At 37.0% G+C, this 13,434-nt stretch overlaps 1 protein-coding gene across 1 annotated transcript in view; it reads left to right on the forward strand.

Moving 5' to 3' along the window:
- Nucleotides 1-13,434, forward strand: part of LOC139696854 (diacylglycerol kinase theta-like) — a 216,056-nt gene that overhangs the window by 143,018 nt on the left and 59,604 nt on the right. The window contains exon 3 of the mRNA XM_071595734.1: nt 11,563-11,642. Within this exon, the coding sequence (XP_071451835.1) occupies nt 11,563-11,642 (80 nt within the window). The remainder of the gene's footprint in view (nt 1-11,562; nt 11,643-13,434) is intronic.

Genomic DNA, 13,434 nt, shown 5'->3' on the forward strand with positions numbered 1-13,434 from the left:
TCTGTGATTTTTCGAGTACTTATCAGATCAGGACTTATAGGCACTTACCACGCATTTTCACACGACGTGTTTAGTACTAGATGGACTCTATTTTCACATACCAAGCCTTCATAGAAATCATCCTTCTCATTTAATTACTGTGGTTATAATATTAGTTTCACCTATTTTGTGCATTTCGTCTCGCTAAAATTCACTCATTATCCTAACCGTTGGTGACCTTACAACCAATTTCTGAAATCCCTCACAGTGACTTGTAGAGTAAGATTTACCTTAATCCACATCTTACCCTAAAGCCCGCCACGATGGCAACCGAGTAGCAGGGAGTATTAGCTCACCATCCATTAAGATAATTGATGTAATCGTATGAGAACTTAATGTAGAATCGGAGTATATGTGTAATGGGGGAGGGTAATCTTCAGAATTGAATGATGTAGAGGAGAGTAGATGGAGTAATGAATAGACGTTTCCGACCCTGGCAGTGGATACTTAGACCAATCCTTAGGACCTTTAAGGGTGCCACGGAAAATCATAAAATTGCAATATTTTTTTTAACTTCGCATTGATTTTACATGGGTTTCTCGACGCAGGTCCACAGATCCCCTTACGGCTCTCGGTGTTTCACTTGGAAATGTATGCAGAAACTGACAGACACGAAATAATTTACTTATTTTTTGGTTGAATGTAGGAAAAAGGAAAATTGGATTTCGCTTAAGGTTAAAATTTGTAGACAATCGTCCTCTCTCCTCACTCTCTCCCCCTCACTCGTCCGTGAGATCGGCCCCCGTAAATTCATTACTAGATAATGTAGAGTATTGATATGTTGGGAGCATTCACACATTGAAAAATTTTGCACCAAAACATTTTGACTGAATTAGCATATCTTATCGCGTAAAAGTATAGGTTTTTTCACCAAACTCTAGTAAAAGTAACCTTTCTACCTTTTGGGAGGGTGCAGTCAGGGGATAGGTGGAAGTAGACTAGCGAGAGAAATTATCATAGTCACCTTTTATGAAATTCTTGGAACGCTTTTATTCGCCATTCCTTCGTTATAAGAAAAACTGAAATAAGATGGAATTTCCCCACTCATTTTCCGAGCCTGGCGTGTGGGCTGAAACGTAAAAAAAAACTTCATTCGGAAGACAAAGTGTCGTTTATTAGGGATTTTCCCTTTAAGTTCAGGCTAATTGGAACGATTTCCCTTCAAATGATTGATGACGGATCAACCAATTGGCGACTGGGCTGTAATGTGGGGGTGTCAACATTTGAGAATTTCTAGTCCACTTGTAAAAAGCTAAAGGCGTCCCAATCATTTCATCGTCTTGAATATCACCGTCGGGAATCGGTAAAAATGCTTGAACCGTGACCTTTCGATATGAGCCGTTGTTAAGGGGCTCGAAAAGTGAGGGAAAGGGCTTTTTTTGAGTGCGGCGGATGACCTCCCGAAACACACGACTGGGAGAGTGGGATCGGAGAGATTGGAACAGTCCCCCTTCATCTACCTCCCCCTTCTTCCCCCGCAGAGTAAAATTGTTTCGGCCTAGTTACAATTTTTCGGAAATCCACTTTTGTTAGCGTGAAATTTCATCGGTCTTCAAAACATCCCCCTTCAAAAAAAATATATGAATCCCACTGATAGGAAACACATGGCGCCGTAAATATTTATCTAATTTATTAATAGAGAGAGGAGCTGGATTGAGCTCCTAGACCTCGGTACTTATTTTACGAGGTAAATGAAATTTTTAGGTCTATTTAGTGGCGAGCAAGACATGGTCCAATGATAATGCGATGAACTAGATTTTATTTCGTTATAAAAATACGTATTTTCGTCCATCATTAATAGTTATCATTACTCTCTCCAATTTTATTTGTAAATATAAAATATATACTTGTATATATGGTGAACTTTATGCAATAGGCGCAAGTTTAATGAACGAATCCACTCATTTATTTACATATTACGTATTTTGAACGTTGTTACGTATGCACCACTCTTGGCTCAAAGCATCGCGAATGCTAATCCACCTCGACCTGTCAGTACGACGCTAAGTACGAATTTGGAAATCATTATCGCAGATACATATATAGATACCGACCTATCTGAATTATTGTACCATGATATTCATCTCGCCCGCGTTTTCAGGTACAGTTGGGTAAATGAATTTCAGCTATTGTATTTCAGCTATTCAGCTATTCAGGAACAGGAATGGGCAAAAACTGCTTGGGTTTAGCGAAAACTGTTCATTTAGAATTTTAGGTACCCAAAATTAAATGTAATTTCGGAAGTATTAAACTCCAAGTGCAATTCGAAACCTGACATTTTTGAAAAAACTGTACATTTGTTCGCAGCTTATTTGATCAGTCAATTAGGTAGCACCTTCGCCGGCTGACCCGAAGGTCGCGGGTTGGATTCCCGCATTGGGCGTCGTGAAATCTCGTGAGGAATTCTCTCACCAGGAGTTTTACGATGGCACAAGGTTGTAACCGAGAAGATTCTAAAAAAAAACATAGTCTCTACTGTAGATGTTCGTGGAGGTGCAAAAAGAGATAAAGAACCGTAGTCAGGAAATTATTCTCGTATGACGCGCACGAATACGAGGCGGAAAACTAGAGTCTGGTCGGACGTCGCGCAAAGGGATGGGGAAAATCCGGATGACATCGCATTCATTCAAAGTACTCTGTGACCATCTTTTGATAACTCTTGCGTGCTCACGCCAGTGGAAATACTGCAAGGATGGCACATACGATATCCGGCGGGAAAGTGATACTATTTAAGCGAGGAGTTGATTTTTGGAAACAAATCTTTTTTGCATTTGCTGCAACAATCGCATTATTTGGAAGGGACCAACAAAAAGGAGCAGCAATGGGAGATATTTCTAAGTCTGGAAGGAGATAAAGTTGAAAAGTAAAAATGTTTTACCCCTAGATATTAATTGTGATTTATTTTGGCGCGAAATTTTTAATACCAACGACGAATACGCATGGTACTTACGAAGGCAGGCCGAAAACTAATGCACATATGCTTGTAGACCACAAACAAAATGATCTTGAGAAGTACTCCTGATGGTATGTGGCAGTAACATTCCCCCTCAACACTCAGGCGCAGGTTTGAGGTCGTTACATTCATCCAATGTATTTTGAGAAGCGGAAACATGGAGACGTTTTCTATTTCTATATCAACGCAAGTTAAACAGTGTGCTTTAGTCGAATTTTTTTACTGCTGAATAAGTGACTCCTACAGAGATTCATCATCGTTTAAAAGCTGTTTATGGTGACGATGCTGTAGATAGGTCTACTGTAAATCGATGGGTAGTAAAATTTCGTGGTTTTCGAGCCTGGAAAAGCCATAATTGTTGATGAAACACGCAGCGGATGTTCGATCACTGGCACAGACGATAAGCATCGCAAACTCGTCCAAGATTTGATACTCGTATATTAAAATGATCTCACGTTCGTATGGTCACTCTCTCGCATGACACCACGGTATTGAATTAACGTGTCTTCTTATTACGTGCATAGTGGATCAATTTCCTGGGAGAGTGAGGCGATTAGGTTATTTCAAAGGACAGGTGCTGGATTCCCGTGAAGGGAGAGTGAATTCTGCCCCTCCTCCCTGGTTTTCCAAAGGTATTTTGGTCCCTTCTTTGATCGTATTGAGGGAACACTCCCAAGTGAAATGCCCATAGCACCGTTCAGAAGTGAGTCATCCAGGGTGAAGAAGCTTCATTAAAGTCGAGTTTCACCCACCTTTTGTTGATCCCCATTCACATGGTCAGAAATCATAGATTTTCATCGGTTAGTTCTTATTATAGGAGTAGAAGTCATCGATATTCATTGATTGCTGGACTTTTGGATACTTTTAATTAATTATTGTAACATTTTCACTTTTGATTACCGTTTATTATCTTCAGTGATATTCAAGCACTAATCATAGTTTTCACGATCCTATGTCCTTACAATGACGGTCAATTAAAGTATTTAGTGAAACCGGATGTATTAATGCGTTTGTATATTTATTTCCGCGTCAATAACACAAATCAGCCCTAAATAAGAAAAAAGCCTATAAATAGTTTTAATTTTTCCTTTGAAATTTGATCTCAATGCGTCGATAACCATTTTGGAAATAAAAAAATATGCAATAGACTCATGTAATTTGCATAAAGCAATAAACATGTGGGTTGAATTTGTGGCATGAATTACCAGCGCTTTGATTCCTACGTGTTGGACTGTCTTCCTTTCATTAGCGTGGGGAGTGGAAGATAAGTGGCCAACTATTTCTACGGAAGCTGATATAGTTTTGTTAAGGCTTTATGTGATATAATAACTCACATGTTTTACTCATCTCAGCTTATAAATTGTACCAAGGACGTATATATCTTTCATATGAAAAACTTATCCAAAAAAAATTCGAATCCCTAAACTCTGGAAATAGAGGTCTACCTTATAATCAACGCAGCATTTCTTCGGACCGAACTGTTACACGGTCTCAATAATAAATTGTGGGGTCACTCATTAACTTTAACTTCTCCGTTCTGTAAATATATTAATATCAAGGAAGCGAATTAGCAGTAGTAAGTAAATGCCGTTTTACATTGCCTAGGTTTTTAGTGAACGGGACGACGATTGAAATTCAGGATGACAACTTCAATGAAACTACAAAAATGGAATTTAATATGACATAACATTGCTACTCCCATTAAAATTAGCATGAATATATTTCACAAGTACTCATGGAGCGTAGTTATTCAATTCGACTCTTGGTTTCGTCTGCAAAAAGCTTACATGGCCGCTCGATTGGCACATCCGATGGAGTGTGATTTCGTTTCGACTAATTTTGCCGAATTCGAGGCTTACGTGGCAAGCTCCCCTCCCCCACCAGTGAGAAATACTGACCAAATGTGTGTCTATAAAACTTCGAGGTGAGATTAAGACTAATTGGGACGTATGGGGATGGTCTTTCTACGGAAACAGGTCTAAGTTGAGGGCTTTACGCCAACATCCGTGGTCACACAATATCTCGCTCCTCATTTTGAGCCTGAATGGAACCTGTTTGGAAATGATTAGTTAAAAGTTAATTTTGCTTCCAAAAAAAATAATGAGACTGACTAAAATAGCTCCAACAAAAACTCTTTATTACAAATTTTTCGAATGGAACAACTTTCGTGAGACCATGGATCAATAGTGTGATGGTAAGATCAGAAACTTTAAGAGGAATAGGAGGAATCAAGGAATAAATTTTCCTGCGCAAGACCATTCAATAACTTTTTTCTTCTAATATTCTAGCAAGTAACTTGTGGGAGGATAATGCTCTATCCGAACCCTTCTTCAATTATATATGTTTCTCTTGACAGTGAGTCATTTCCAGTTTGCTGCCTTGAGAGCACTAAGCCAAAAACACATGAATATTAAATCACATGTATTCTACAGCCTTTCGATTCTAAGATTGGCTGACTGCGTACCAAAACAATCCATCCTATTCAATTTCTAATCCATGTGGCTTATCTACTCTGTGTAGTGCATCACATTCATCCACTTCACCTCTTCTGCTCTCGTATATCACTTTACCTAGTCATGTGATCTTCAATACAAACCTCAACTCCAGGACAGCAATGTCCCTATGTCTTTATCGTCTTCCTCACCAATCGTCCATTTCCCCTTGGTCCTTGCGCTAATGTTCTCGCGGACTTCCTCCATTCCTTGAATCATATCTCTTTGCTCAGAGAGACATGTCCCTTCAATACCACTGCCACGTTTTCCGGAGGTGCAACCATTACCCTAAGGGATGATACTTAAAAAGCATAATTTAGGTGAAAGGAAAACAGTAAATATAAACTTCGGATGTAATAAAAAACCAGAGCTTTCAAAAAAGAGAAAAACTAGTTTTTGTTAAAAACTAGTAGTAATTAGTTTTTGGAGGAAAAACTACCTTCTTCAGTGGAAGGAAGGAGTTTATCTGTACGCATGCATACACACACATGTAAATGTATGTATACACATATGCGTATGTATACACATACACTGTATACGTACATAATATAGATAAACATATTATATTAATATAAAACTACATATATATGTATATATATATATATATATATATATATACACATACATATATATATATATATATATATATATATATATATATATATATATATGTGTGTGTCTGTGTGTGTGTGTGTGTGTTTGTGCGTATATATATAGAAGGGAGGAAGAAGGTACTCGGAGATGAAGAGGGACCTGATATAGAGTAGGATGCTGGATTTTGTGTTTTTCAGGAGTCACAAATAGTTTTATTTAGTAGCTTTGTCCATCCAAAAAACTACCTTAACCGGTAGATTACCTAATAATTATAACATACACTCATATATATGTGTATATATGTGTATACATATATATATATATATATATATATATATATATATATATATATATATATATATTTATATATATATATATATATCCATATATTGTTATGTGGGTGCATCCAAAATCCTCCTCCCCTCCCACGAAGTAATATTTATGAAATTGGAATTATGCATATCACTTTTAGACGGGTCACTGATATTTTTTTCGTGCTCACAGTTTAACTATGCGTTGGGATAATGATTAAAAAGACCCCAGGATGAGCGAAAACGTCGATGGCGAGGTTCGTGACAAAGAATAATTACAGCTCAGGCTTTAATTACACGAAATGATGCTCCTTGTGGTGCGGTAAGCATGGGTGGCTGGCTCGCTCCCCTACCTTGACCATAGATAATCATCAGATCTGGATCAATTTCTTCCCTGGTAATGGGAGGCAAGGCTTTTGAGTCAGATGGGAAGAATCCGACTACGCTCACGAATTGAGCTCCTGGTCACCGTATTAGCATTGTACAGCGGTTGCTGGAGGTCCGGAGGGCTGGAGTTTACTGGAAGAATAAAAGTAAAAAAATAAGATTAGTTAACCTATGCTAGATATAGGGCAGATGTCGCTATTTACCACTGAAAACTTGGTTCCATTTCATCATCCGGGGTTATCAGGTCCCCAGGCCCTATTTCTGTGTTTTTGCCTACCTATCTCTTCATTGTTCCTTAGTCACTTCAGCTTGAATCTTCAATCTCCTAATCGTAATTCATACTTGTATTTTTAGTCATTTACGATACAAAATTGCCGTTCGTGGAATGCTTAGAAATTAAACACAATTTAGCAAAACAAATTTGATGGAAAGGCTTCAATTTCGTCATATGTAAAGTTACACAGGGATCGGCCTTCATTCGTTATCGTGAAAAATAATGTAATTACTATCCTCCACACTCCACAGCGTCCTAGTAACAAATTCTCTAAATGTAAAGTGATATTTTGATAGAAAATATTAAGAGGAGCATGGGATAAAATTTTATGGTATTATTGTTATCCTATTTTTAAATCCCGCTGTGCAGATATTGTATAATTAATTTAAGCATTTATTTATATTAATTGCAAGTATTTGAACTTTTTTACATTTTATTGTGATGTATAAATAGATTTTGCCCAAATAAATCTGTGGGTTGATTACAAATGCGCTTAATGTATATTAGCGTGTGGCTGCTGAATTAGGGAAGGATACTAAATTGAGAATAAGATCGTATATTTAGAGAAAATATATAAATGCAATCAAGCGTGTACCTAATGATATGAGAATTATTGAACAGTGGGAGGGAATATTTCAAGTATTGAAAAAGCATATTCTTGCGCCCGATATACGAATCCTGTTTACTGTACGTTGCAGCCATCTCTGTTTTCTATTTATAAAAATAGCGCTCACGTATTTTAACGTCAACTACATTTTTCTATCTACTCCTAGCCTAGAGAACAAAATGGGATACCTTTGAATTTGAAGATATCTCGTATGAGAGTAGGTACGTGATTTCCCAAGGGTTAATCTGTTTATATAGGGGTATATCTGTTTAACAGGTAGTTTATCTGTTTTTATAAAAATTTCAGCGTTATCTTTTAGCAGTGAAAAAATAATGCTACATCACTTGAAATTGATTGGTTCTTGAAAATTATCTCTTTACCATTCTGACTGGAAAAAAACTGTTTTAATCGGGATATCTCACGTGCCATGAAAGATCTATACATAAATAAATTGCCTGATTTGCTAGCTTCCTAAGTGAATAAAAATACCATAGGGAATTCTTGCCACATTTCGTTGCCTGATCAAACGAATGGCCTTTGTCTCGTGACCAATTACGATATGTTGATGCTAATGCTATTTTTATCTCATAGAATGCTCGAAATGGAGAAAAGACATATTTTAAAAACCGGTGAGACAAATTTAAGCACTGAAACAAAACCTTTGGTGCGCTGACTCATTGGCAAGTAAATTGACCAACCAATTTGTAGCCCAATGCGATACTAACCAATTTTGCAATCATAAATTGGATATCATCTTCGCTAGCTCAATATACTTTGTGATTTCAATAAGCATGCTTCCCCCAATTCTCATATACAATAGAAGCTTAAACAGAGCTATTTCAGATGTATAGAACGAGTTTGATACTGATTACTTTTAAGGGAAGTTCAGAATACATTAGTCATCACAAATTCCTTTAATATTAAACAGTTGTCACATTTCTATAACTAACCTAATGAACAGGTGGCATGGCAGGTGACTCCCTACCTTTAAGAAAGCTTTTTCCCTAAATAATGTCCTATATATCCATATTCTTAAATTTACTCTAGGCATTTTCCTGCTAGAATTGATTTCTTACTCTTAAAACATTCCTCTTAAATGAAACTCATACTTTCCCCGTTCTTGCAACATTTCAAGTTAGCAACACGGTGAAAACTTCAACTAAGTGGGCAGTTACCAGCTCACCTTGCGTTACTGATATTTTTACGGCCTAAACATTTTAAAATAAATGAAATTACACGGGACTGGATGCTCCCTTACCTGAAAATGGAGCAATGAAGAAGTTAATTGCTCGAACACGGAGATAATTCATCACTTCAATATTTTGAAGCATTAATAGAAGATAGGTCATTATTATGCCATTGACAGATAAAGCATAGCGGTGTACTTAAAGATGGAAATAAATAGTGATATTAAAATTTCCCCTGCCTCATCACACTCGTAATGTGTAGTCTTTCCTCTAACGGTAGGTTAGAACAGCCCTGGAAAAGATGTCAGGTTCCATGAATTGCAGTCTATCGAATTGAACGGTTGCCTTCTTCATTGCCTTGTAATTGCTTAGAACCTCTTTCCACATCTTTGAACATGCAACTTACCCTCCAAAATTACTTGACCTATCACGGTACTTGAAATAAGATCATTCCCAAGAATGCTGCTATTGATGTTATTAAGTTGCCACTTTCTCCGGTAACATTTATGGTGATGGTATATTAAAATGCAGAAAAAATAACGCCTAGCCCATCACCTGACGTACTTGAATCCCAGTTCTTCAAGGCATTGAAGTTCTTCAGAAGCCCCAATGCTTGAGACAAGTGATCGCATTCTAACTCCCATCAAAAATCCATAAATCATTGTAATTTCCTTTGGTGGCATATTATCTGGTCCGAAACTAATTATATTATACGTCACCACTGTTTCATGCTATTACTATGCTCATCTGCAATTCAGTTACACTTTTGTAAGTAACCCTTAGAAAAATTGCTTTCCCGCCGTCAGGTGGCCACGGACCACTTCACGTAACCACGGACAGTAAGGTTTCAGTCAATCTGGGGTGAAAATGCAAAAATGTTGGTGTCTGACATTTCTGGGCGTTGGAAGAGAAGTTACGGGCTCGTTGCAGACCCTCGTCAGTGATGCTGTGCTGAAAATGGTGGATACCAACCTGTCGTCATTTAATTGATCTGTCACGGTAATACATGAAAACTGACCTTCATTCGATTACTTGGGACTCCCAACACAAAATGCACCACAGATTGAAAAATCGAGTCTTATTCTTGCTCCTAACTTGGGGTCCAATGCCCAGAGGGGGATGTCCACTACACATACTACGGTGAAAACTGCGTTTAATTTCATTCGTGCTCCTAATTTTCTGGAAGAGAGATCCCCGGTGTGCCTCACACAAACCATGGGGTAGATGATAAAGAGGGACCTCTAACGGAAACGCCTTATATCCGAAGATTAGATGGTTTCCCTCTCCTCCCCTCGCTTACTTCATACGGGTACCCGCAGACTTGAGTTGATTTCCATTTCCGTCTTTTCTGAACACCGGGCCGACTGAAAAGGGAAACTGTCTCCGTGAAATTGGTGGATTGAGTTATTTCTTAAAGTTACCGGCTCAGTTTTTGGATGACAAGAAATCGGATTGGACGAGGTTTCATAATATTCTTTGTCGATGGACAAGTAAAATCTTGTCCCAGAAATGCTCTTCAACTGTAATGATCTGTATTTTGTATATAAATATATTTAAGTTAGATTTTTTGCTGAGGTAGTATCCAGAAGTCATCTCCGTTATACGAAACCCTCCCTTGGCATAATTACAAGATTCGCAAGAAAGGAATAGTTGCGGATAATAAAAAAGCATAAAACATTCGTTGATCCCATTTGTCTAGTTCATACTTTACTCTTAGCTTATAATATTCTGATTATTTCATGCTTTTATAAAATTGTTACAAAATCGGGGCTTGAGTTAAATGAGGATAAAAAGTTTGGTTTCCGCACTCTCCTCTCGACCCCTTTCCCACTGGCGGGGAAATTAGTAGTATGAACGTTTTGCGTATTGACTTCTACTGTAATTACTAGTTAATATGAGTGTACGTTCATGAGGAGAATAATATAAATTGAAAATGGGTCAGTCTCGCAGAGGTTTTGGTGCGTACAAACTAGTAATTTAGTTGAAGAATACGAAATTTCTGATTTTTTTAACCATTTAACCAAAAGGCATGTTAACAGGTTTTATGCACTATGGAAAGTGATTTTTGATCATGTCTGGCACATGCCTTATGCGTTATACTCGTGCCTATTCCTGGGAGTGGTGAGGAACCTATTCAAGAACTGTGGATATTGTGTAAACCGAGGCTGCAGAACTTGAGGGTTGGCTTCGTAGAAACCCCTGTCAAACAATTAACGATATTTTTCGCTCCCATGAAAAAATAACCGCTTGTTAAATTTATGGGACAGCAAAAAATTGCACAAATTTAAATATTATGTTGCTATTTATAGTTAGATGCAACCATAGAGTGGCACAAACAAGTGAATATTTACTCTGTAATGTGTACCCCTCCTTATCATCTTCCACTTCGTAATCCATCTCCTTATTTTGCAACCAGCGCCTGAGCCTTCAGGAGCTGTAGCAAAATTCCAAAATAATTGTCACACATGTAGTTGGTGTCTTTTTAACAAAACCTTTAATTAGATTCCATTGCATTGGGCATCTTTTTGCTTTGTTTTTAATCCATGAAGCATTGACTGCGTATGATATTTCCTTTATACACCTGGATGTCAATTATGTGGCTTTTACATTTGTGTTGTTAACTTTAAGGATGTCACAAAATGTCATCAAATAATTCCACTAATTGCGGCATTTTGCCTTTTTATTTTCATGTTGATGCATCAACTTGTGAACACACAGTGTGTAACTTTGTGGTCCATGATCGCTGTTTGAAGACAGTGGTCTCCCCATGCTCCAGTATTGCTGCAAATCTTATTAAGGTGAGTTAGTTTATCTGTTATTGCTGATGGAGCCATGCAACCACCAATGGTAGCATGCCAGTATTTGTGGTAATATTTCCACAGATTATGCCACAAATTGATAACTTTATCAAGGATTAAAAGAGAAATGAATATTTGTATCCCAGCTCTAAATATCTCTTGAGAGTGATTCCACCACACAGAAGTCACACAGGACTTCTTGAAAAAGGAGAATTGAAAGATATCCCCAGAATAAAGAGGATATAATATGAGTCCTATACTCTGAGATGAACAGGTTTTTGAAAATTGTTCTTCAAACTTTGGTAGTATGCTGGAGTAGAGTGAACTATATTAAATGCTGCATACTAGCCAACTACTTGATGAATGTAAAAATTTAATTTACAAATATATTTAAGTCTAATTATTGCATGCTGACTTTGGAGTATGTTATATTTTACATAAATTGTACCTGCATGTGGTAGACTAGTAACAACTTGCAGTAGGTAGTCTAATATTGCAGAAATTTGTTTTCTTTACTAGTTTCGCAACAGGTAAGTGATGTTGCTAAATTGGGTTGTTCCTTCTCCAAAGTTTTCCAGAATTTATATCTGGCTTTGTGAGCAATGAGTAATTGAAAACGTTTTAGTCTAAGAGTTCAATGTATAATAAATAAGAAGTATATTTCTATGTTCTTTCCCCATAAAGTGCACCATTGCAATCACAAGTGATGCATATAACCAAAATCCATTTTACATCCTCCAATATTGGAAATTCATTCCCTATTTTTTCCCTTGCCAATATCCACAGCCAAACCGGGGGAAGCAAAGCATTGGACCAGTTCAATTCAACAGCAATTACAGATTCTCTCAGGAATTCATAGAGTTTTTGAGTACCATTTTCTTAGATTTCTGTTGCAAGTGAACAAAATTTGTTAATGTGGAGAAGTAAATTCAAAAAGTACTTCAGTATTTGAATTTAAGCTTGAATCTTTATTTAGTTCAAATTTAAAAAAATCTTAGGGAATCTGTCCACTTTAAATTGGCATTTTTTTAGTTGTTTCTGTATTGGATTAGGCCATCGAATATTTTATGGGGTTTAGAAGGTTTTGGGGACTAGTTTACAGCTTTTGAATTACAAAGGTCCAGGTATAAATCTCTGCAAAGATTGATTCTTTTCTTTAATATTCCTAATTACTAATTGAATGTGGTTTTAAGAGCAAGTGTAATACTTGATCCTTCAGATGTGTTGTGCCCAGGAATAACCTGGATGTGGACACTTTTTTCCAATTTGGGTTTTACTATATGTGACATTTTAAGGAATAGTCTTGCATATAATTTGTGTTATAGTAAGATTATTAAATTTCCTCATCTTACAATATTCATGTTGGAAGATCAGAGAGTTTATTTCCTAATAATGGTAACCATTGCTTTTTGCTTAAGGATGCCATTTTAGGAATAACTACATGAAATGGCATTATTAGCTATTCCATAAAAGTGACGCCCACTTCCAAGTATTTCATTTCAAAAAGATGCCATCTGAGTGTTGGATTGGAATGGCATAATGGAATATGCAAACACATTGCCTTATGGTTATGTTTTGTATTTATCATCATGTGACACATGCATTAAACTTTAAAATTGAATGTGAAGCCAACTAGTTGATGCGACTGATTTGGATACAAATGCAGAACACTGTAAACCATTGAGTTGTGGTAATTCAAATGAAAAGGATGCAAGGTGAATGAAACCCCTATGAGGTGCACAGTACAAATTTTGTGTGCCATTTTTGAAGTACCTACAAACAATTCTCTAAA

The sequence above is a fragment of the Hetaerina americana genome, unplaced genomic scaffold (assembly GCF_022747635.1).
Source record: "Hetaerina americana unplaced genomic scaffold, ioHetAmer1.1.p SCAF_7, whole genome shotgun sequence".
In the NCBI taxonomy this organism is placed as follows: Eukaryota; Metazoa; Arthropoda; class Insecta; order Odonata; family Calopterygidae; genus Hetaerina; species Hetaerina americana.